This window comes from Haliotis asinina, chromosome 2 (assembly GCF_037392515.1).
Source record: "Haliotis asinina isolate JCU_RB_2024 chromosome 2, JCU_Hal_asi_v2, whole genome shotgun sequence".
Classification (NCBI taxonomy): domain Eukaryota; kingdom Metazoa; phylum Mollusca; class Gastropoda; order Lepetellida; family Haliotidae; genus Haliotis; species Haliotis asinina.
In genome coordinates, this window is record NC_090281.1 from 29525571 (window position 1) to 29552115 (window position 26545).

A 26545-nucleotide genomic window follows, 5' to 3' on the forward strand; every position below is an offset into this window, starting at 1 on the left:
TGAATTTATGGATGCCATCTTCAATATTATGAGAAACACAATATTTCTTACTCCATCACCAGGTGACTTCTCAGCTTTATGTGTTTGACTTCTGAATACTGTTCAAAGCTTAGAAAAAATAGTGGAAGGTGCAGTTTCGAACGTTACCTACAATTGTGCCCGTTTGTCTCCAATCACAGTTTTCCCCGATTATATTTTTCTCATCATGTATTTCAACTATATGGCGGCGGTCTGTGAACGATCGAGTCTGAAACGGATAAACCAGTGATCAGCATCATGAGCACTGACTCACACAACTGGGACATGGTGACATGTGTCAACACAATCAGCGAGTCTGACGACACGGTCCCGTTAGTTGCCTCTTTCTACAGGTCAGGGTTGCTGAAGATCAGTTCTAACCTGGATCTCCACGGGCAGTTTCACTAAATACAGTGACATACGTCTTAGACCAGGTGCACTCCATGATCTAATTATATTCAGTGAATGAGTGAGTGAGTTTAGTTTTACGCCGGGTTGAGCATTATTTCAGCAGTACCATGACGGGGTGCGCCAGAAATGGGCTTCACTCATTGTACAAATGTGAAGAATCGAACACCGGTCTTGGGTGTGACTACCGACCGCTTTAGCCACTAGGCTACCCCGCCGCCTAACACCAAACTCACCCACTCACAATTACGTGTTAGGGTGAGTTTACAACTTTGCTGAAAGGATCACAACCTAGGATTCCTGTCATTCATGTTTAGGCCTATTCGCGTGATGGCGGAAGCAAAACATACATAACTATGATCATCAAACACCATTTGGGGCATATGAGCCATCTTGTGAAAAAGTATCTCCAAACTGATGACTTGTTAGTGGGTTAGATTTAGCTAGTAGTTTTTTTGGGTTTTTTGCATTTAACTGTTAAACTAAAATATAGTAAATGGTGTGAATTTATGGATGCCATCTTCAATATTATGAGAAACACAATATTTCTTACTCCATCACCAGGTGACTTCTCAGCTTTATGTGTTTGACTTCTGAATACTGTTCAAAGCTTAGAAAAAATAGTGGAAGGTGCAGTTTCGAACGTTACCTACAATTGTGCCCGTTTGTCTCCAATCACAGTTTTCCCCGATTATATTTTTCTCATCATGTATTTCAACTATATGGCGGCGGTCTGTGAACGATCGAGTCTGAAACGGATAAACCAGTGATCAGCATCATGAGCACTGACTCACACAACTGGGACATGGTGACATGTGTCAACACAATCAGCGAGTCTGACGACACGGTCCCGTTAGTTGCCTCTTTCTACAGGTCAGGGTTGCTGAAGATCAGTTCTAACCTGGATCTCCACGGGCAGTTTCACTAAATACAGTGACATACGTCTTAGACCAGGTGCACTCCATGATCTAATTATATTCAGTGAATGAGTGAGTGAGTTTAGTTTTACGCCGGGTTGAGCATTATTTCAGCAGTACCATGACGGGGTGCGCCAGAAATGGGCTTCACTCATTGTACAAATGTGAAGAATCGAACACCGGTCCTGGGTGTGACTACCGACCGCTTTAGCCACTAGGCTACCCCGCCGCCTAACACCAAACTCACCCACTCACAATTACGTGTTAGGGTGAGTTTACAACTTTGCTGAAAGGATCACAACCTAGGATTCCTGTCATTCATGTTTAGGCCTATTCGCGTGATGGCGGAAGCAAAACATACATAACTATGATCATCAAACACCATTTGGGGCATATGAGCCATCTTGTGAAAAAGTATCTCCAAACTGATGACTTGTTAGTGGGTTAGATTTAGCTAGTATTTTTTTGGGTTTTTTTGCATTTAACTGTTAAACTAAAATATAGTAAATGGTGTGAATTTATGGATGCCAACTTCAATATTATGAGAAACACAATATTTCTTACTCCATCACCAGGTGACTATATCAGCTTTATGTGTTTGACTTCTGAATACTGTTCAAAGCTTAGAAAAAATAGTGGAAGGTGCAGTTTCGAACGTTACCTACAATTGTGCCCGTTTGTCTCCAATCACAGTTTTCCCCGATTATATTTTTCTCATCATGTATTTCAACTATATGGCGGCGGTCTGTGAACGATCGAGTCTGAAACAGACAAACCAGTGATCAGCATCATGAGCACTGACTCACACAACTGGGACATGGTGACATGTGTCAACACAATCAGCGAGTCTGACGACACGGTCCCGTTAGTTGCCTCTTTCTACAGGTCAGGGTTGCTGAAGATCAGTTCTAACCTGGATCTCCACGGGCAGTTTCACTAAATACAGTGACATACGTCTTAGACCAGGTGCACTCCATGATCTAATTATATTCAGTGAATGAGTGAGTGAGTTTAGTTTTACGCCGGGTTGAGCATTATTTCAGCAGTACCATGACGGGGTGCGCCAGAAATGGGCTTCACTCATTGTACAAATGTGAAGAATCGAACACCGGTCTTGGGTGTGACTACCGACCGCTTTAGCCACTAGGCTACCCCGCCGCCTAACACCAAACTCACCCACTCACAATTACGTGTTAGGGTGAGTTTACAACTTTGCTGAAAGGATCACAACCTAGGATTCGAACCTAAGACTAGTGAAGCAACAACACCCATCGCCGAGCCACTGGTCTGTATACAGACACCAAGAACTGGTTAAACATTTCATGGGGGAGGGAGGAAGTTAAGATATGCGTCAACATACTCACGATATGATTCATGCACCCAGCTGAATGATACCTATCCCTGGGGCGGATGCAGTGTTTTGGGTTAAGGGGTACACGGATATTTTCTCGGTAAAATTATTTCCTCTTGAAAGAGACAATATGACACTTGGATAGTTGGTGTGGAATATATACATCCGTAAAACTATGTGCCCATGCTTGTGAAGTTTGAACCCGGATCACAGGTGAACGTTTCTTCGGAAATGTCTCCAACCGCGAAGGTCTCTGTACACCATAAACAAGGGTTTAAACTCAACTATCAACCTGGCTCGGGTATAACGGTCGTCTCGTCTCAGAGAGTCTTTACAGACCATACCACACGCCTACACTATATAAATCAGAGATGTACATTGTAAATATCCGGGATGTGTATTGTATTCCCTGGAATGTGACTTCGCACTGATAATTTCTAAACCAAGGTTTTGAAGTAACTTTGTCTTGCTATCACTGATCGTAAAATATCACATAATTCGAAACTTCCACTATACTGTGGCGACAACTGGTTTCGAACCTGCAACCCTTTGCTCTTGAGCTTGGTTCGTCCATTAGGCGACGAAGAAAGCTGTGTCCGAGTCTTATTGTAATTCGCGGAAAGAGACGAGTAGTTACGAATGGAATGGAATCGCTTGTCAGTATGAACAAGTGTTCCTCACAAGACGGGTACTCTGGGCAGCGCACGTACAGGACACGGGTAGCGCGTGAAGAGCTCATGCATCGCGCAGTCAAAGACACGGTGTTGGCTGCCAGTTGCACCCAAGTTTACTCCGGCTGTTCAGTCATTTGCGGGCCGTTCCATCTGTGTTGTTCTGCTCAGTACATGTACACAAAACATTTGCACAAACTGAAAATAATACATACATGTATTTGTGACATACATTCATGGCGGTTCATAGGTCGCATGAAACACTTCTCCCCGGGTTTTATGGCAACTGTTAAAACACGGAGGAGAGAAAATCCCCAGCGCCGAACAAACTCGTTATACCGCGTCTCGGGTAGATGTTACTTGGGCCGCGATATAACAGTGTATGAAATAGCGTCAGCCCGGTGGCTCGCTGCTTGCTAGTTATGTGGTGGGCTAACGACTTTATTTTAAAGCCGGCCCTGTGCGCCAATACATTTTTCAAGGGCATATGTTTGATCATGTCACTGACCACGGGAAATATTTCGAAAAAAATTACAATTGTGGTAACTAGATGATGTCTGTATAGTTCATGATCAATCAAGCTGTAACTTCCACAGATAAACCTACCCATTTATCTAACACTAAATGTGACTGGTCTAGAGTGAGTGAATGAGTTTAGTTTTACGCCGCACTCAGCAATATTCCAGCTATATGGTGGCTGTCTGTAAATAATCGAGTCCCGGACAATCCAGTGATTAACAGCATGAACATCGATCTACGCAAATGGGAACCAATGACGTGTCAACCAAGTCAGCGAGCCTGACTACCCGATCCCGTTAGTCGCCTCTTACGACAAGCTGAGTCGTCTTTTATGGCAAGCATGGGTTGCTGAAGGCCTATTCTACCCCGGGACCTTCACGGGTCTCAGCCAATGGATAATGTCGTTCTGTTCCGCTTTTCTAATTCAGATAGCAGTGACAATGAATCAGCAGCGACCACTAAGTTATAGTTTTATCAAATTTGCTTTTGTAAATGTTTAAGTTTACCTTACTACAAGTAATTCATTAATTACTTTCGTGAAACACCACATCTCAATTTCTTATATATTTAGTACAGGGCTGGTTACATGTGAACAGGGCCGGCAACATTTTTATGTTATGAGCCCGGTGGGCTTCTTGTTTTTTTGTAGAAGTTTCACACACATGATATAAACACGTTGTAGTTGATTTTACTGGCAGATTATATGTAAAGCGGTTGATAAATTATATCCTCGGGATGGTGGTTTATCTATAACTGAGTTTTAGTTTTAAAAAAGCTTGATGTTTGACTGTGATTGTCGGACTAACCATGTGCTCTCAGCAGTGGGTGGAATGCACGAGCTTTTCATGAAAATCAGTCAGGTAACGGCCACGTGATGTGAACGCACTCGCTTTACCGTGTACCCGATGGATATTTATTATAACGCATCGAGACTAGAGGTATATTGTTTTAAAAGATATTTTACACAAAAACGGTTGATAAGCTGGAGAAACAAGGACTACGGGGATTTACAAGAGATTGCGAATCCTGTGGGGAAGGATATGTCCCGACTCTCAGTCTACTGGAAACCCTCGTAGTCAGGTTTTTTCCCACCCCAAATGATAGCCCACCTGAAAGACCATGCACGTTATCAGTCTCTACCTGTTTGCAAAACAGTCACGAAAGAGATCTCGCTATTCAAACAATTGACTAATTCAACCAGTCAGGTGGGAGAAGGTGCATTCTACTTTTCTTTTGTTCTACTGGTAGTTTCTTGAGCATCTTAAAATACCATCGGATAATATAAACGTACCTCTAATTTTAGTACTGTCCTCTGCCTCACTGTTCAAAAATGGAATTAAGGTACCGATGTGATAGACACAAAATACTGAAATCTTGTGTTTGTTCAGGCTGCTTCAGACACATGTAAGAATCCCAGTCGTTTCTGGGGAGGAGAGGACGTCATTCGTTTAAAGCGTTCATTCAACAATGGCACGGGTTCGATTTCCCATGTGGAAACATGTTTTTGAAGCTATTTTCTTGTTCTTACCGACGGAATCGTTTTAAAAGCGACATGAAACTCAATTTACTCACTCATTGCATCAGTACCCTAAACAATATGACGGAATATATTTTGAGTTCAGTGTTGTGTATTTTTATTTGGACAAACCGAATGATGAGCCAAACTGTTTCAAAATCTGATTGATTAAAAAGCCAACTTTATTTACATTGTAAATTCAAAGTTCGCTCAAGCTGTACAAGAATTTGGCTCTGGAATAGATGGCACTGTGCAGTTGTCCCCGCTACCGGAAATGACGTCATGTAGTTGTGACCGGCTGAAGCAGTGGACGAAGCCGAGGGAGGTCGAGCTTTGGATGAGAGGCACCATGTCACAGTCACACCGGAGGGTGACATAAGATACAGACTTCAGACCTTCCAGCGCCTTGCAGCCCACGTTCATGATGGATCCTTGGAAGAAGTAAGAGGTTGAGGAGAAGGACGTTCTATTCAGTGAGGCGAAAGCGTAGTCGTTGAGGTTGGTGACGTTGTTGTAGTAGAAATAGAAGGCCCTGCTGCTTGATATCCTGCTGAAGGCATATCCTTGGATGGTGGTGATGTTGTTGCGTTGAATGCTGAGGGTCGCGAGGTTTGACAGTCTGTAGAAAGCGTGGGATGAGATCAAGTCAATCTGCCCGTATGTGATTGAAATTGTTCTGGCAACATTTTGTAGGTTTTGGAAGGCACCAGATGCGATGTTACCGATGCGAACTCTGGAGATTGAAATTGACTTCGTGGGAATTCCGCTGAAGGCACATCTGGCAATGGAACTGATATTGCCATTGGTGATTGAGATGGACTGCAACCTGGGCATTGCTGCGAAGGCGTTCGGGGGTATATTGCTGTTGATGTTGTTGAGACGGAGAGCTGTGACGTCGGGGAAGGCGAGGGTGGGAAAGGAGGTGAGGCCGGTGCAGGTGATGCTGGTGCGGCCTATACAGGAACATCCGGTCGGGCACTGGGCTGAACACAGACTCACAATCAGCAACAGCAGTAGAAGACGAAGAGCCTAGCGGAAAAGGCATTTTAAATTCTTAGATATATGGAAGGGTAACGAAACAACAAATAAATATACAGAACGAGATCTAAGAATTACCGGATCAAGATGCTACCAAGGGGAGCAAGTGAACGGCAAACCACGACATCTCAGCAGTTTGATGAACGACGTTGTGCATCCATATTGTTTTAAAGACACGTTTTATGCACAGTCGTTTTAGTTCATCCTTCATTACGTTAGTAGGTCATGACGTCACCAGCTAGATCCATCACTAGATCGTTCAGTCAGTTGGTCACTGTGTCAGTAAATCATTATGTCACTGCTCAACGTTGTGTCAGTTGCTCATCGTCATTGCGCCCATAGATCATTGCGTCAGTAGATGATTGGGTCAGAAGGTCATTGGATAAATAGACCACGGAGTCAGTAGATCATGGCGTCAGGAGACGATTGCGTCAGTAGATGATTGGGTTTGGAATATGATTGGGTAAGTCGAAGATTGCCCGCACGACACTGACCATTGAGCCAGTAGATCGCTTCATCAGTAGATCATTGCTTCAGGACCCCATTAAGTCCGTAGATCCCTGGATCAGTAGATCATTGCCTCAGTAGACCACTGAGTCAGTACATCATTGCGTCAGGGGGCTATTGAGTCAGTACATCATTGCGCCAGGAGACCAGTGAGTCAGTACATCATTGCCTCCAGCTCTTTGCGTCCGTGGATCATTGCCCATGTAGAACATATTATATTTTGTTGGGATTACACTTTCTCAGTGATTATGGTACTTTAAATCTGAGCACTTGTAATCGCCAGCACAAAGAAAGACCGCAATCAAACCCACTAAGCCCCCGCGGTTTACCGAGAAAGTGTAATCCAAACTATGACATACGGTATAAATCTTGTAATTCTGCCCGACCCTCTAAACATTTCTTTCTTGCTGTTTAACGCCATATCCGACTATAGTTCAGCTATGACGGCGGTCTGTCTTTAATCGAATCTGGACCAGATAATCCTGTGATCGATATTATGAGCATGGATCTATTCAATTGGGATATGATGACATGCATCAGTTAAGTCACTCACACTACCCGATTCCGTTATTCGCCTCTTGGGACAGGCCTCGAGTTGCACAAAATTCCATAGGTCCGCTCGACATTACAGGTACCGATGTGGTCAGTTATGTGTATGAAGCGGATATTTACTACAGACTAGTACGAACATCCCTTACACTCACGCTCACGGACGCACACGTCCAATCATGTTTCTGAGACAGCAAAATACTTTTCGCAGCATTCAAGTCCGTTTCACCCATTTGATCACACAAATGTCCCCAACCACAAGACAAAGTTTTGAAAAAGTCATTAAGATTCAAACAAAAATGTTTTGGCTCTGAATGGTGAAAAAAGATAATAAATGGTTTTGAATGCAAATGTAGTTATAAATCTGAAGAAACAAAAATAACTATTTTACTGAATGATTTCTTCGTCGTTTTATTATACCGGACGGTTGTGATATGTAAAACCTACTAGCTGTCGAACAATCATTGACATAGTTTAGCGTATTTACAAAACTACTCCGCCCTTCGTTAAATTAATAAAACAGAATTAATTATGATACTTAATTAGCTATAAACCAATTTGCCCAGTCCATTCAATGCCGCCTATCGTGTTTTTAAATCCCACGGCGGAAGGGAGTCATGGTAGTACAAATATATGTGTTCTCACAAATAACTGTAACAGTTATCGCCATTTCATAATTTCTCATGTCATTCGAGAAATAATAAACAAATAGATCCAACTTAGCCGTACGTGGGAAATACCAACAACTAACTTTTTTCATTGATTCATCATTACATGTACATGTATTACATGTGTTCTATTTTGTGTAAAAAGGAAATATTTTAATTAATACATGTTATTCTTTAAAGGAAAAAGGAAGTATATATATTCTTACCATGTTCAAGGTTCGTGATGTCAACGAGGCTGTTAGTCGCTCACGCACAGAGGAGTGTGTTGGTAGAGCCTCGATTCAGCAACACGCATATTTATCAGGTACACGCGCAGATGGGCGGAATGGTTTTAGAGGAAGGCGTGGCTTCGGTCGACCAATCAGAGCCTCTTGATCATGTTTAAGCCTGTTCGAGTGATGACGGTAGCAAAACATGTTTAAATTCATCATCAAATACCATTTTGACCATCTTATGTAAAGAAATCTCCAACCTAATGACTTCCTACTGGGTTAGATGTAGTTTGAAATGTTTCTACATTTAACTGTTAAGTCAAAATATAGTACATGGTGAGAATTTATGGATGCCAACTCCTTTATTTTGAGAAACATAACTTCCCTTACTGCTTCCTTCTCCTGTCAAATTCGCAGCTTTGTGTGTTTGACTTCTAAGATACGAGTAAAATTGAAGAGGGTGCATTTTCGAGGAAACGTTACCAACAATTGTGCCAGGAACCGCTAATTCTTGACTTGAAACCAACATTCTATCATTCCAGTTAACGTCTGGAAATGTCCGGATTAACAAGGTTCCATAGTTTGTTTATACTTATCAACAACAGGGAGCAAATTAAAACCTTAACACGACCTGAAGCAATGCTTTCGCTATGGCATTGTTCTCCTTGATCTAAAGTTAAATGGGTCGGTTGGTCGGTTTCACCAAAATACATTCTTGTGAAGTTTTATTTGTCATTTAGTCAGGAGGAGAAAAGCAATTAAATTAGCAGTCGGCAGCCAAATTGTAATCGGCCAACGACCCAAAAAGGGTTGCCCTGCTGGCGTGCAACAGAGGGTGGGGTAGCCTAGTGTTTGGAGGGTTCGCTCGTCGTCAGGACTAAGGCCCGGGTTCGATTCCCTAGCATGTGGGAAGCCCATTTATGGTGTCCCCAGCCGTGATATTGCTGGAATATTGCTAAAAGTGGAGTACAAAGAAACTCACTCACTCTTTGGTGGCATTGTCGTTTTGGACTCTTCAAATGGGTTTGGAGTAAAGAGTTCTGTTGACAAACTTCGTGGGTTCGAATCTCAGGTTTCTTAGATGATATTTGTATATGTGTCAGACCCATACCTTTGTTGGTGGGTTTCACTACAGTTTGTTTGTCTGTTTGTTTGCTTTTAGCGACACGCAGCAATATGCCGGCTGTATGGCAGCTGTTGGTGAAGAATAGAGCCTAGAACAGACAAACCAGTTTTCAACATCATGAACATCGCTGTACGTAACTGAGATACGATGGCATGTGTCAATCAAATGACCGAGCCTGACCACCGGACCCCGTTAGTCGCTTCATTCAACAAGCATGGGATACTGAAGACCAGTTCCAACTGGGATCTTACACGGGTTGATAACCGTTAAAGACCTCTGGCACTTCTTCTGATAATATTTATTTGGTGACGAAATGAGTGTAGCTTTACGCCGCTTTTAACAATGTTCCAGCAACATCACGGCGGGGGACACCAGAAATGGGTTTCACATATTCTACCCAATATCCATGCAAGGATCGATGAAACAAAAACAAAAGGCCTGTGCCATGGGTCTGAGAAGACATATGTAAATGTTTCTGCACCTGAACAGAAAGGTCGTAATACTTGTAAAGAACTGAATAGCTTAAAAGTTGGGAGCTTTGTTGACGAAGAATCGTAGAATCCTCGACGAGGACAACAATACAACAATGAGCATGCGTGATATCACTGAAGACAAATGACGAATTTCCAATGCATTCGTCTGGATTCGCCCTTTCCGCAGCCTCCAAAACAGCATGTCCTGGAGTAACACGAGTTGGCCACGAATGTTTTCAATGGTGTCGTTGATTATGTCCCTGAATAGCAAACACACGGGGCAGCATAGGTATCACTCAGGTGACATGAGCTCGAAGACATCTGAAGAATATTTGATTAGGGTGTGGGTGCTTGAATTATATTCTGGGTAAACTGACGCATTTCTATGCAAGTGTATAGGACATGAACGATTTAAGGAACAATTTGCTTCTAGTACACACGCCCAATATTTCAGAATGGTGTATATGCAATATATATAATAATCCTGAGTTGTAAAGAACTGCTGTTGAACTAAACAGTGAAACCGTTACATTGTTTACATTGATGTACCCGGAAGAGAGTTCATTCTTGACGAATCAGAAGACAGCAACTACCGCCCTAAAGATGTATTGATAAACACTTTTCGCATTCCTTAAAATGGAATATTGACACAAGAATTTAGAACCTCGCCCGAACCTTTCTCTTTTTCTCAAAAAGGATTCCAAGCACTCATCATAAAATCCGCTCCGGTACTTGCTCAATAAAACCTCCTATTGCTAAATACACGCCATGTGGAATGTTTGCCAATATTATGAGTAAAGGGGTGAACTGAGCATTTGTTAAATTATTAAACATTTTAACAAACGATTGCACAGAAGTTACAAATATTAGCACACATGGCTGAACTTTTAAATGTGATATCATGTCAGAAGACATACCTATTCACGGGTCCTTTTGACTTGTTGTGAACCTCACAGGTAACATCACGAAACTGGGCCATCACCGGCCATATCCGTCAAGATGAAAACACGATGCGTTATTATTATCTTTTTTTGCCCCTCTGGATGGGCTTGTTCAACAAAAGCTTTAAATTCAATTCACCTGATGCATTCAGTTTTAAGTACTTCAAAGTTTCGTTAAGTATTCAGTCTTTCGACATTTTGTCCAGTGTATCATGATGATCAGGCAATACTGTCATATATTGAATTTATGCTCCTGAGTGAGGCATATCAACAGGTTTTCCATGATCTAACAACATGACACATTCTAAATCTATCAAATCCCCTTGTCCAAGAGAAATATGCTTGGGGGCCAAAGATTGGTGCAGTGACGTAGTGAATATAGTATTCTCTCTCCAGTCCGAGAACCTTATGTTGGCCTCCCCAGGTGTGAGTGGTATTCATCGAAGAACGTAAGTCGTACGATTGCATTACACTGTATGTGTCGGCCGGCTATAGTAATTGTGTGACGATTTATCGATACGCATCGCATCGATTGGCCGTCAATACCACTAAATCGATACAAAATCTTACATTGTCGTATATCCCGATACGATAATTCAAATGGGCCACGATACATCGATGTTTAACTTTGAATATTACCGAATCAATTAGTTTGATTTCTGTCAAGAAAAAAGGCTTACTTTTGCTCTAAGACTGAAATATATGTATGCTTATTTTCCCTTCAATAAGTAAACGCTTTCTCGGAAATTCTTGCGTCAAGAACTGTTACAGACAACGCTCCCAAGTTCCCAAAGTTCGTGTAGAAACTTATCCTATTTCCGAATGAGCATTGTAAAACGCTTGCAGAATTTGACGAAATACTTTTAAATGGTTTTGTAAAGATTTTAGTATCAAGATACGTACCGTATCGCCACCCGTATATCGGGATTCGTATCGTATCACCACCCGTATATCGGGTTTTCGTATCGAATCGTATTACCGCAGCGTGAGTTTAAGGAATAATATTGAGACTAAGTTTGTCGTTGTACCTAAAAAGTTAGTATCTTGATCGTATCGCTATGTGCGCATGCCTTTGAACTGTGAACCCGGTAGACTCGTGGCACGGGTTTTCGGTAATGTCTGCAGCCATTGATTTGAAATACCTGTCTCTTTACAACTCAATCAAGGGGTTTAACGTCAGCTAATAATGGCGCACTTGAAAAACCACGTATCAACAAAACAACCACGAAAGTGCTCTCGCTATTCAAACAATTGGCTAATTCATTCTTCAGCCAGTCAGAGGGAACAGGTTTTTTTTTGTTAAACAGGTAGTTTCTTGCACATCTGAATATACCATGGGACAAAATAAACGTACCTCTGATCTTAGTACTGCCTTCTGCCTGGCAATTCAAAAACAGAATTAAGATTTCTATTAGATAGACACAAAATAATTAAAGCTCCTGGAACCCTCACTCAGGATACTCACGCGTGCGCACACACACACACACACACACACACACACACACACACACACAAACAGCAAAAGCGTGCAATTATTGGGTGTAAATTGTATAAAAATTGATATTTCACACCGAAACACCAGCCAAATAGACATCAGTTTTACCAGATTTTTCTATTTTTGCGAACTTCTTGCATTAATTACGTACGCCTTACATGACAGTATGCCAATATCTTTCTTCAGCCATCTGTAGTAATTCATTTGCGTGTGAGCAGTGAGTAGCCATGTTACAACGGATACGAAAAATTTTGAGGAGTTTTAACGAGGAATGTAAATACTGGTGTTATTCTTTATAATAGTTAAACAGGCGCAAATTTAATAGCTTGAGATTATTTTAATGTCTTTTGCCACCCTTTCAGTTTGTCTATAATAATGTCTGTCAAATCATAATTGAATATTCGGAGAGTTGACCACAACGCTGTATTTATAACTATCCGGGTAACTGATTCCGATTCAGGTAAGTAAATGCGGGTACTCGATTCCATCTTTCCTACCCATGCCAGCCTTACAAACAAGTGTTATGACCTTACATTTCGAAACCAATTAATGCTACAAGCATTTTCCTTCCCTTCACCATGTCATTAAACTTGACTACCATAACAATCCGGTGTACTTCTACGAACATCATATTTTGGTGGGTATACATTATAACCGGGATGAAAATGTTACATCTACAATGTCTTAACAGGAAGCCCATGAACAGGATCCGATACACACGATAACGAAATATATTGAACAGCATAGGAAACGCAAGTTCCGAAAACATGAAATCTCATAAGAGTTTCCATTCATGTGAAATCGTCTATTTAAAAGGCTTGAAAAAACAGGGTTGGGTTTCGTTTACTGTTAAGTATGTTTACATATCAAGCTGAAAGAACCCCCTTCTTTCTTGCTTAGGTGAATGATGTATGAAATTCTATAGTCATGAGACAAACATTTCTTCTAAGATTTGCGAGATCATTTAATGTTTAAGAAACGTGTCTCCGATATGGTTTACAGCAAACACGTGCGTATTGATAAAATCCCGTGTACCCGGAAGATCTTGGAGGGCCCGGGGGGCTCAGACACCTTGTTCGATAATCCTGGGAAAAGTAACCGTCACAGGTACGGACGACATAACGCTGATTTGAAATTATGCATAGCATGTTTCTGTTCACAGCTGCTGCTGTCACACGGTATGAAAACGCAACGAATTCATGTTTTATGCAAACATTTCATGCCTTTGACAATACCATTAAAGGTAGATGCTTACCTAAAGGGAATGTTGAAATATTTATAATCGCTACATGGATACAATAACATTTTCTGATGTTGTCATTCTGGATCAATAAACATGTTCTCGAGAATACGACACAAACCCATTTTCTCCACAACAGACTGTCAAGGTCCATGCACTGGGACATCGGCGTCATTGTCCATGCTCCTGACCACACCAATCCTTTTCCTTGTTCTTGAACATCTAGTTATTGTCCTGGCTCTTGATCACACTATAAATCCTTTCCTTGTTCTTGAACAACCTAATCATTGTCCATGCATTTGGTTAATTCTGATTTTCTTTGTCAACCAAAATATTATCTAGGTGTCATTCAATTCATTATTCTTGGCCATCCGTGTTATTGTACATAGACACGACCACTCTATTCAATGTCTACGCTCTTGACCTCACAAGTTTATGTCTGTGCTCTTGACCACATGAGTAAATGTCTATGCTCTTGGCCACATGAGTAAATGTCTGTACTCCTCACCACATGAGTAAATGTCTATGCTCCTGGCCACATGAGTAAATGTCTATTCTGTTTACCACACGAGGTAATGTTTGTACTCCTGACCACATGAGTAAATGTCTATTCTCTTTACCACACGAGGTAATGATTGTGCTCCTGGCCACATGAGTAAATGTCTATGCTCCTGACCACATGAGTCAATGTCTATGCTCTTGACCCCACGCCTAAATGTCTATGCTCTTGACCACATGAGTAAATGTCTATTCTGTTTACCACACGAGGTAATGATTGTGCTGCTGACCACAAGAGTAAATGTCTATTCTCTTTACCACACGAGGTAATGATTGTGCTCCTGACCACATGAGTAAATGTCTATTCTCTTTACCACACGAGGTAATGATTGTGCTCCTGACCACACGAGTAAATGTCTATTCTCTTTACCACACGAGGTAATGATTGTGCTCCTGGCCACATGAGTCAATGTCTATTCTCTTTACCACACGAGGTAATGATTGTGCTCCTGACCACACGAGTAAATGTCTATGCTCCTGAACACACGAGTAATTATCTATTCTCTTTACCACACGAGGTAATGATTGTGCTCCTGACCACATGAGTAAATGTCTATGCTCCTGAACACACGAGTAATTATCTATTCTCTTTACCACACGAGGTAATGATTGTGCTCCTGACCACATGAGTAAATGTCTATGCTCCTGAACACACGAGTAATTATCTATTCTCTTTACCACACGAGGTAATGATTGTGCTCCTGACCACATGAGTAAATGTCTATGCTCCTGAACACACGAGTAATTATCTATTCTCTTTACCACACGAGGTAATGATTGTGCTCCTGACCACATAAGTCAATGTCTATTCTCTTTACCACACGAGGTAATGATTGTGCTCCTGACCACACGAGTAAATGTCTATTCTCTTTACCAAACGAGGTAATGATTGTGCTCCTGACCACATAAGTAAACGTCTATTCTCTTTACCACACGAGGTAATGATTGTGCTCCTGACCACACGAGTAAATGTCTATGCTCCTGACCACACGAGTAAATGTCTATTCTCTTTACCACACGAGGTAATGTTTGTGCTCCTGACCACACGAGTAAATGTCTATTCTCTTTACCACACGAGGTAATGATTGTGCTCCTGACCACACGAGTAAATGTCTATTCTCTTTACCACACGAGTAAATGTCTATTCTCTTTACCACACGAGGTAATGATTGTGCTCCTGACCACACGAGTAAATGTCCATTCTCTTTACCACACGAGGTAATGATTGTGCTCCTGACCACACGAGTAAATGTCTATTCTCTTTACCACACGAGGTAATGATTGTGCTCTTGACCACACGAGTAAATGTCTATTCTCTTTACCACACGAGGTAATGATTGTGCTCCTGACCACACGAGTAAATGTCTATTCTCTTTACCACACGAGGTAATGTTTGTGCTCCTGGCCACATGAGTCAATGTCTATTCTCTTTACCACACGAGGTAATGATTGTGCTCCTGACCACACGAGTAAATGTCTATTCTCTTTACCACACGAGGTAACGATTGTGCTCCTGACCACATGAGTAAATGTCTATTCTCTTTACCACACGAGGTAATGATTGTGCTCCTGACCACATGAGTAAATGTCTATTCTCTTTACCACACGAGGTAATGATTGTGCTCCTGACCACATGAGTAAATGTCTATCCTCTTTACCACACGAGGTAATGATTGTGCTCCTGGACACACGAGTAAATGTCTATTCTCTTTACCACACGAGGTAATGATTGTGCTCCTGACCACATGAGTAAATGTCTATCCTCTTTACCACACGAGGTAATGATTGTGCTCCTGACCACACGAGTAAATGTCTATTCTCTTTACCACACGAGGTAATGATTGTGCTCCTGACCACATGAGTAAATGTCTATCCTCTTTACCACACGAGGTAATGATTGTGCTCCTGACCACACGAGTAAATGTCTATTCTCTTTACCACACGAGGTAATGATTGTGCTCCTGACCACACGAGTAAATGTCTATTCTCTTTACCACACGAGGTAATGATTGTGCTCCTGGCCACATGAGTAAATGTCTATCCTCTTTACCACACGAGGTAATGATTGTGCTCCTGGCCACACGAGTAAATGTCTATTCTCTTTACCACACGAGGTAATGATTGTGCTCCTGACCACACGAGTAAATGTCTATCCTCTTTACCACACGAGGTAATGATTGTGCTCCTGACCACATGAGTAAATGTCTATCCTCTTTACCACACGAGGTAATGATTGTGCTCCTGACCACATGAGTAAATGTCTATGCTCCTGAACACACGAGTCAATGTCTATTCTCTTGATCCCACGTCTAAATGTCTATGCTCTTGACCACATGAGTAAATGTCCATACTCTTGACCACATGAGTAATTGTATATGCTCTTGACCACATGAGTAAATGTTTATGCTCCTCACCACACGACTACATGTCTATGCTCTTGACCACATGAGTAAATGTCTGTACTCCTAACCACATGAGTGAATGTCTATGCTCCTCACCACGCGACTAAATGTCTATGCTCGTGGCCACATGAGTAAACGTTTATGCTCCTCACCACACGACTAAATGTCTATGCTAGAGAAAGGCACAGTGAAGTGTTCGAAAAGCACGTGCACAAGTGCAGAGAAAGTTATTTATCCTTTGCTGTGCTGTCTCCATGTTTTCTCGCACACGTGGCTGTCCCTTTCTGTTCACTCCTCCCGCGTAACAAATAGTGAACTGTGTCAATATTTTAAGGATAGATCGTTAAACAGCTTGTTTATTCGTAGCGGGAAAATCTGCAAAAACCTCACAGAATGTGTATGATGCTTAATTATGACCAGCGTTTCACTGAGTTTATTATGTTTGTTAGTCTTCGAGCTAGATTGCATTTCATCGGTCCGCTTTTGCGTGAAACGGACTATCAATTAAAAAACGACGATTATCGAGGAAAACGTAAATCAACCGTAACTGCAAAACTATACACAGAAATTGTGTATGCCAACCACAATCAAACGACCTCTATGAATCGTGCAAATATGTACCTACATAATATTATATGAAATAACTTTCAAGTTCTGTTTAGGTGTACGTACACTCCAGTACACTGGATGTTCTCAAGATCCGTGGTTACACTCTAAAGCAGGAACGGGTACAGCAGTTTACACAATAGGTTACGTGCATTCCAGTACACCGGGTGTTCACAGGATACGTGGTTACACTCTACAGCAGGAACGGGTACAGCAGTTTACACAATAGGTTACGTGCATTCCAGTACACCGGGTGTTCACAGGATACGTGGTTACACTCTACAGCAGGAACGGGTACAGCAGTTTACACAATAGGTTACGTGCATTCCAGTACACCAGGTGTTCACAAAATATTTGATTACGGTCTACAGCAGGAACCGGTACAACTGTTTACACAATAGGCGTGGGTACACTCCAGTACACCGGGTGTTCACAAAATACGTGGTTACATTCTACAGTAGGAACGGGTACAGGTGTTTACACAATAGGTTACGTGCATTCCAGTACACCGGGTGTTCACAAGATATGTGGTTACACTTTAATTCAGGAACGGGTACAGCTGTTTACACAATAGGTGTCCGTACATACCAGTACACCGGGTGTTCAAAAGATACGAGGTTAAACTCCACTACAGGAATGAACACTACAGGTGTCCGTACATACCAGTACACTAGCTGTCCACAAGATACGAGGTTACACTCTACTACAGGAACGGACACCGCTGTTTGCACTTTAGGTGTCCGTGCATACCAGTACACCGGGCGTTCACAAGATACGAGACTACACCCTACTACAGGAACGAACACTATAGGTGTGCATACATTCCAGTACACCAGGTGTTCACAAGATGCTTGTCGAATCCCTTGAACCCCCATTGTTGTTTGTGTTTGTTTGTTTGCCGTCCATCCGCACTGACTGAGGTCGGGGATGCGAGACAGTTTGTTTGTTTGTTTGCCATCCATATTGATTGAGATTAGGAATGAGAGACAGTTAAAAAATAAGGTACAGAAATGTCCTTTTATTTAAACTGGCAAGTGCTGACCTGGAAAATGAAAACGATACAGTAGCTACATTTAGAATTACACAACGTCTTTTTGTGAAGACCACTTTAAGAAGTTACAGTTTTATGGAAATAATCATAGTGACGTTCATGGTTCGCTTCCGTATGTAAAAATACTGTTAGTCCTACAACAATGTAACAGTTTAACAAACTCAGTGGGATTTACACTCATCAATACACGTCGAACTTTGGCAACGGTTGCAGACGTTATCAAACTTTGTAAATTAGGAAGTAATGAAACTAATGGACTCATTTGAAAAAAAAACCCTCTTAACTCAAATACTGACTGGAAGAAAGAACCTGGTATTCGAGGTTGTGGTGTTTGCCGAGGGCGTCGTGGCAGTTTGGACCTATAAATACAGTTTACACACATAATCAGTCTCCGCCATCCCTGTGTAGGTTGTTGGTATGAACCAGGAAGTTAGACGTTGTGGATGAAGATGGCACGATGCCTGACAATGTCTATGTACGTGTTATTGAACTGCAAGCCGTCAACACCCACATGAAATAGATGAAGAAGCGAGAAATAGTTTTAGCAACGAGAATATAATGTAAGGAGCCAGAATTGAAGCAGCTAGAATATAATCTACACAACGAGAAAATAGTTGACAAATTCAACTGTGTGTTTTATTGTGAATAAACAACATGCATGTTTAATCTTATCTGTTTATGGACTCGAGTTTGTTTCTACTAAAATCTTTCCAAAACCTAACTATTTTGAAAGCATGCATATATAACAAGTTTACGACAGTATGTACATCAAATAAACACTGTCGACACGAATCATGTTAATCTAAGCTGTTGTATAACATCAAATGACTCCATGATGCAAACAAAGACAGATTTTGTATTCTCTATTGAATACTATGCAGAGAGTCATTATAAAAGACAGTAAAGAAATATGGCCTCAAGAAACATATATTTCCAAGAAAGATATGCATGCTTGAATTTTATGAATTCCTCGAAGCTACTTGAATCGAGGTGAATCACCCCCCGTCATAGCCATAAAGCACGTGACTGCTTGAGAGCGATCCGGGTACAACTGCTCCTCCCTGATGCATGTGATTGACAGTTTGACGGTTTGGTGTACTCATATATATACAACACCGCGCTTATTTGCGAGAACCGTGTGTCTTCACAGAGGTCGTGACCATATAACTGGTGTGTCTCCTACAACACCCAAAATGGTAGGTTTTTACTATTTTACAATATTTATTTTTATTATCCTTATGTATGTTGATAGCAGGACTGCATATGAATATAAGAATTACTTTTAAGTTGAGATCTTGAGATCTATTGATTGTAAGCAGCTGCGGGTATACATAGGGTTGCTATTTTCCTACCCATATAACATTAGTCTCGTGTAAAGGATACAGTCACCAAAAATCGTTTGTAAAACATACAACCAATGTTAGTTGTTAGTAAAACATACAAGTAATGTCAGTCGTAAAGAAAGCATAGAACCGATGTTAGTCATTAGTAAAAGCTACAAGTAATGTCAGTCATGAGGAAAACATAAACCAATGTTAGTTGTTAGTAAACGATACCTCCGATGCTGGTTGTTAGTAAAACATACAACCAGTGTTATCCGCTAGTAAAAGATACGACCAACATTAGTTGTCAATAAAATAAACAACCAATTTTAGTCAGTTAAACATATCACCAATGTACGTCGTAAGTAAAGCAGACGAGCAGACGAGCAGTCAAAGTCGCCAGTCAAACATAACTCCATCACTATGCTGTGTCAGAGTAAGGATCCTGTTATAACTGCGGTATGGTATTTAAGTTATAAAGTCAGAACTATCACAAACAGCCACACATACACGAACGCACAAACGCCTGCACAAACACTGCCTGAACAAGCAGCATCGTTCACCTGAAAGAGCAAGACGTATTTCCGAAACATCGAGTTCAATAATGTAGAAGCTGATATCCAAAATACTTTGATCATAGTTCATCTCCTTAAGTGCATTTATAAGAAGTGAGGCGGTAGAGTAGCCTAGTGGTTAAAACGTTCGCTCCTCACGAAGGTTCGATTCCCCACATGGGCACAATGTTTAAAGCCTATTTCTGTCACCCTCCTGATATTGCTGGAATATTGCAAAAAGCTGCGTAAAACCCATCTCACTCATGTTAAAGGAGTAAGTACCAGTAAAGCATCAATAATATTTGTCTTTCAGTGCATTTTTACGAATCGTTTTTCACAGATGTCCTCGGGCAATCTCGTGCTCCTGCTGTGTGTGTGTCTGTGTGTCCAGTTGGCAGCTGGCCAGGTCGGGTGTCCATCCGGCTGCAGCTGCCCCACCTCCAACACCGCCATGAGCTGCAGCCGTCTCTCCGTCTTCCCTACTTACATTCCCTCCCGCATAACCACGGCCTATTTCTATCATTCAAACTTCAGGGAGATCTCCAGCGGAATATTCCATGGACGCCCTAATCTGAAATCTATAAGCTTCTCTTATGGATCCATCGGCACCATACAAAGCTGCGCGTTTTCAGATATACAAGCTTCAGTGTCCTTCTCACGAGTAAACATCGCCAACATCAGGGGAGGCGCCTTTAGCAACCTCAACAAAAACATCCTCCGTCAACTCACATTTTCCAATTCCAACATCACCACCATCGAGTCCTACGCATTCCAAAACCTAACTGGTATGAACTCGGTTACCTTCAGCTATTCGAGGATCACCACCATCCAACCGTATGCTTTCAAGGACATCATCTACAGTCGGTCCTTGAGGATTCAGTACACCAACATCACAAACCTGATGAGCTACGCCTTCGATCTATCTCCTTACGGTTTCCAATCGTCACAGATCACCAGAGGCTCCGTCATGAACATCGGCTGCAACACCCTCGAGGAACTAACGTCGGTGCAGTACCTGACAACACCTTGCAACTGTGACAACGTCGAGTTGTATAGACGCGGAACCCGGTTCTCCGGCAAACAGTACTGCTTTGCCCCCAACCAGATCCAGAATCTCTCCCCAGGCAGCATCAACCGATGTCTACGTCCTGAAATCAGGATGCCGAGTGCATGCCCCGGGAGTTTCCATATTGTTGATACTGGCGCCACACCGACCATCAGAGTGAGTACATTTTCTTCCCGTCCTAGAGAAAGTCCTTCTGCACTGGGAGCAGTGGGGGGTTGGGGTTGGGGGTATTGCTTTTGTCCCGTGGAAACTGTGTAGAAAGCCCTGGGATAGGCCAAACTAGTTTCACTGCCTCACAAACAGGGGCAGCAAGTCGTTACGTCGGATGTTGCTTAGTAGAAAGAACCCGTGGCCCAGTGACAGGGTACAAATAACCCCAGTGTCCCAAGAATATTCTCTAGAAAGTACTCCCTGGAATATTCTGTAAACTGTCTATCTGTCTGTCCTAGGGTCATTTAGCATGCCGCTCGTTAGATGTATTTTGCATTCGGTCACCCTGTCCGAAATATTTAATATTGTAAAAACATACAGCAAATCTTACTTAGTACCTTTCAGCGTGATAGCACTTGCCACCAAATCGTGTTCCATACACGTATTCGTTTCTTTCCCCAAAGTTGTAAACACTTCATTAAGGTCCTGTACCCCATGTCAAACTTAACAGTTTGTTATATCCTGCTTAAAACTGAGTGGACACCCACACAATATCAGACTGTCTATGTAAAAATCTGACGATTAAGGATAACAACTTTTCACATGTAAATATACTGAGGGAAAAAGTAAGGGATCACATGAAAGCACAAGTGTGCCTTTATTTTTTACAGGGTTCTTCGTAAGCTTTGCGATGCAAACCTTGTGATGAAACCTTAAACAATAAAGGAACACTTGTGCTTCCCTGTGATCCCTTATAATTTTCACATTAAATTAGGACTACTAATATATTCTGATTCTTTCAGCCTCCTATCCCAACAAGTGGCAACTGCACCCGTGAACAGATCCGTCTCCAGCTGGCCAATCAGAACTACAGGGAGGCGCTGGCCTGCTTCCGGTTCAACTTTGACATGTCGGACAACAACCTCAGCTTCAAATTCGACATGTTCCTCAACTGAAACAGGACTATATAAAAATAATCATGCTGATATGAAGGAACAATAAACATAAAACTATAAAAATATGAGTGTTATTTGGCAACTTTTAATGCAAAACTGTGTAGCAGTGGGAGTAGTAGTGAGTGAGTGAGTGAGTGAGTGAGTGAGTGAGTGAGTGGGTGATTTTATTTTTACGCCACACACAGCAATATTCCAGCTATATGGCGGCGGTCTGTAAATAATCGAGTCTGCACCAGATAATCCAGTGATCAACAACATGATCATCGATCTGCGCAATTGGGAACCGATGATCTGCGTCAACCAAGTCAGCGAGTCTGACCACCCGATCCCATTAGTCGCCTCTTACCACAGGCATAGTCGCCTTTTATGGCAAGCATGGGTTGCTGAAGGCCTATTCTAACCCAGGACCTTCACGGGTAGGGAGTAGTAGTAGTAGTAGTAATAGTAGTAGTAGTAGTAGTAGTAGAAGCAGCAGCAGCAGTAGCCATAGTAGATGAATAAGCTGTAGTAGTAGTAGTAGTAGCAGCAGCAGCAGCAGCAGTAGTAGTTGTAGTAGACGCTTGTTCTGTAATTCGCACTCAACAATTTTCCAGATACACAATAGAAAGTGACTTTAGTTTTACGGCTCTTTCAGCAATATCCCAGCAGTATCGGAGACATCATAAATCAGCTTCAGATATTATAACTATTCAGAAAATTCGTCTCGCTATAGCGAACTTTAGATGCTGTTCTCACCAAATTAAATTTGAATTGAGTATATATTCAAATGCTCCGAGAAAAGGAAGATTTTCTGATGTTTAGAAAGTGAACCATGACAATGATTGGTAGCACTTCCTGGTACTATTCCAGGACTACCTCGATTTGCATGAACACGTTTAATGTCCAGTGATAACAGTGATGTTACAGGACAGTTAAAGCACTTTGTTCTCATGTGGGAAATCGAACCCGGGTCTTTGGTCTGGCGTGCGAACACTTTAACCTGTACAGTATTGGTGGTGGGTGAGTGACAGACACTCGGAAACTCTGTACTTGCGCTGTGCTGGGTCCCGGCCGGAGTGAGTGAGTGAGTGAGTGAGTGAGTGAGTGAGTGAGTGAGTGAGTGAGTGAGTGAGTGAGTGAGTGAGTGAGTGAGTGAGTGAGTGAGTGAGTGAGTGAGTGAGTGAGTGAGTGAGTGAGTGAGTGAGTGAGTGAGTGAGTGAGTGAGTGAGTGAGTGAGTGAGTGAGTGAGTGAGTGAGTGAGTGTTTACGCCGCACTCGGTGATATCCTAGATGTATGGTGGTGGTTTGTTTATAATTGAGTGTGGACCAGACAATCCAGTGGTCAATAGCACGAGCATCGATCTACGCAAATGCGATACGATAACATGCGTCACCCAAGTCTTTCCACCCGATCACGTTAGTCTCCTCTTACGACAAGCATGAGTTGCTGAAGATCAATTCTAACCCGGAAACCTGCCTGTGATATGTGATTACTTGAAAAAAACCCCGAAAATTACATTACTGTCACTTAGACAATACAAAGAACACAGCTAACAGTATAGTGTTGCCTAAATTGACGTTTTAGTAAGGATAAGACCAAGAACGGTGCGAGACGTTTACATCACCTCAAATGTTTTCTGAGACAATCTTACGGACTTATTTGTGATTTTATGTGCGCTTTCCGGGGTATTTAAACTGTTTTAGATGCATTTCAGAAGTTGCTGAGCTAAAGGTGAAGGAACAAGTTTTATTGATGATCAACTTCTTTATTTTCACAATGGCGACGTTTCGGTGTGGATTCTTATACCATTTTCAAGCATGAGTGTAAGAATCCATACCGAAACGTCGCCATTGTGAAAATAAAGACGTTGATCATCCATAAAACTTGTTCCTTCACCTCCAGGGTATTCAGGCTATAAAATTATTTTATTAACAGCAACGCGTTTCATGACAATATATTGACATGCGACTAATCACTGTTAACTCATGCAACATGCATACACTTCACTTAAACGGGTAGATTAAATCATAGTATGACTCTCCACACATTCAAATAGCAGGTAATAGGAACAACGGGGAAGATCTATGGATAAGAAAAGGAACATTTACGGATGTCAGTACATACAACATTCTATTCACGATAGTTGCGTTTCGGTGTAGATACCAACACCGTTATCAAACAAGGGATGTACTATACAGAAGGAAAGGCTGTGTATATATGAATAACGTTTGTACAGAAAGGACATTGGTGTTTACACATTGATATGGTTGTGTACAGGGAGTGAAGGATGTTAAACAAGCTGAACAAATTGGAGACGGATTAAGATGTGTTATCCTTAATGTCTGTAGATTGCCGGTTGGAACCTCTTGATATGAATGGCTTCTTGTAGTTTTCTGATCTCACACTGATTGCTGTTGATGTTGTTCCATTGACTGGATTGGAAGTTTAACGTCGCACTCAGCAATACTTCAGCTATTTAACATATAACATAATGTCTGTGTCTCCTTTTTAAGTAAAGGAAACGATGCCACACTCATAGTGAGTTTGGTCTTACGCCGCAATTAGCAATATTCCACCTATAGCACGGCAAGTGAACACCGGAAGTAGGCTTCACAGATTGTACCCATGTGGTAATTAGAACCCGGGTCTTCCGAGGCGAGCGAACACGCTAACCACTGGGCTACCCCACACCTACTACCGGTTGTGGAGAATGTTCTAGTAGTGTTTCTCGTTCCGGCAGTGTTTCTCCCGTGTTTGTACATGACAATAGAGCATATTTTTATGAAGCAAAGAAATCATTTTACTCAAGGGACTGAGAATACAATTCACTTTCGTTTTCCAAATGAGTTCAAGTTGTTTACCCGTTTCCTTACAAATTATTGTGCAAGGACTCTCCATCGCCAAGGTATCAAAATTCAACACTTCTGTGTAGGTTATCTCCCCTTGACCACAGAATTTGATATTGACCACTGTTGGTTAAAAACTATATTAGTCTTGGGTGTCTAAACTTCTTGTTTTGTTTCAATTTTATTTACTTTCCTTCATCTGTTAGACTTATTTGTCCTCACTATTAAGCTACAATGTTAGGTTATATAATGTGTTTCTTTGTTGTTTAATGCCGCAATCTCCCAGGTATATGTTGTCAAGTCTGACAATCCACTGATCATAATCATGAGCATTGATCTATGTAAATGGGATGACAAGTGTCAACCAAGTCAGAAGACTGCCCACCAGATCCTGTCAGTCACTGTTTACAACAACCATGAGTTCATGAAGACCAATTCTAACCTGCATCTTCACCAGTGGGAGTAACTTCAATGAGAAGTTTAGCAGATCCCACTGATAAAATTGTGGCCCGTAACCTACATTCATCTAAGGTGGCACAATCGATTGTGCAGAGCTGTGTCTCATGTTTCCGCAAACAACCAATGCAGATAATGAGTATACGCTCGAATTTCAGTTCATCCCATCTGGGGTCTGTCAGCACCTTTTCTCTTCTAATGGTTTTACCCAAGGTGCTAAACATCTGAGGCCAGCATCACACATTATTATATAGTTATACCAAGGAATTTGTTGATCCTACAGTCCTACAGTTCCTCAGTACAAGCTAGTGAATGAGTGAATATGGTTTAACGCCACTTTTAATAATATTCCAGCAATATCACGACAGGACACCAGATATGGGCTTCACACATTTGGTGAATTGGACCTAGGTCTTCCTTACAATGAGCAAACACTAGAATACCCCACCGCTCGTCAATAAGGATAAGTCTACCAACTTATCATTCCTTCTTGATGGGTCATAATATAATCTGTCATAATTCATAAACTATCAGAATTTTCATGTCATACTTTAAAGGGGATGAGAGAAAAGAGGTTATACATTTCTTAATTCTAGAGAATCCACTCCTGTCTTTAACTGAGATCATACTTTGAACACAACCAGATTGTAAAGTAATGTAAATTCCAAAATATCAGACAATCCCAGAAGAAGCTCAAGGGGGTCGGGGTGTAACAATTCGATTAATGGAAAATCAAATATGACACCATAGTTTCGATTTTCGACAACCATATCACTATTTCAATTCGATATTTAAATACATATTCAAATTATTCCCACATAGCAAATATGTAATTCTGACTCCAACTTGAAAAGTTTTGAGCACTGAAATAAGGCAAAACGTGATTGGTTGATGCTGGGCTAACTATCCAAAGAGAATTGTTGGAAGTAGATATTGCCAAGCTGACTGT

At 41.6% G+C, this 26545-nt stretch overlaps 2 protein-coding genes across 2 annotated transcripts; one reads left to right on the plus strand and one right to left on the minus strand.

Moving 5' to 3' along the window:
* Positions 1 to 5561: 5561 nt before the first annotated feature.
* On the minus strand, positions 5562 to 8442 carry LOC137272446 (leucine-rich repeat and immunoglobulin-like domain-containing nogo receptor-interacting protein 1-B). The gene is made up of 2 exons (XM_067804826.1): positions 8369 to 8442; positions 5562 to 6429 (listed from the first exon to the last, which is right to left on the minus strand). Exons 1-2 carry the CDS (start codon positions 8369 to 8371, stop codon positions 5611 to 5613), a joined length of 822 nt encoding a protein of 273 aa, XP_067660927.1. The 5' UTR covers positions 8372 to 8442; the 3' UTR covers positions 5562 to 5610.
* A 10844-nt stretch (positions 8443 to 19286) lies between these two features.
* LOC137273557 (leucine-rich repeat-containing protein 15-like) lies at positions 19287 to 22377 on the plus strand. Its single transcript, XM_067806298.1, has 3 exons — positions 19287 to 19462; positions 20483 to 21364; positions 22162 to 22377. Exons 1-3 carry the CDS (start codon positions 19331 to 19333, stop codon positions 22312 to 22314), a joined length of 1167 nt encoding a protein of 388 aa, XP_067662399.1. The 5' UTR covers positions 19287 to 19330; the 3' UTR covers positions 22315 to 22377.
* The last annotated feature ends 4168 nt before the right edge of the window (positions 22378 to 26545 follow it).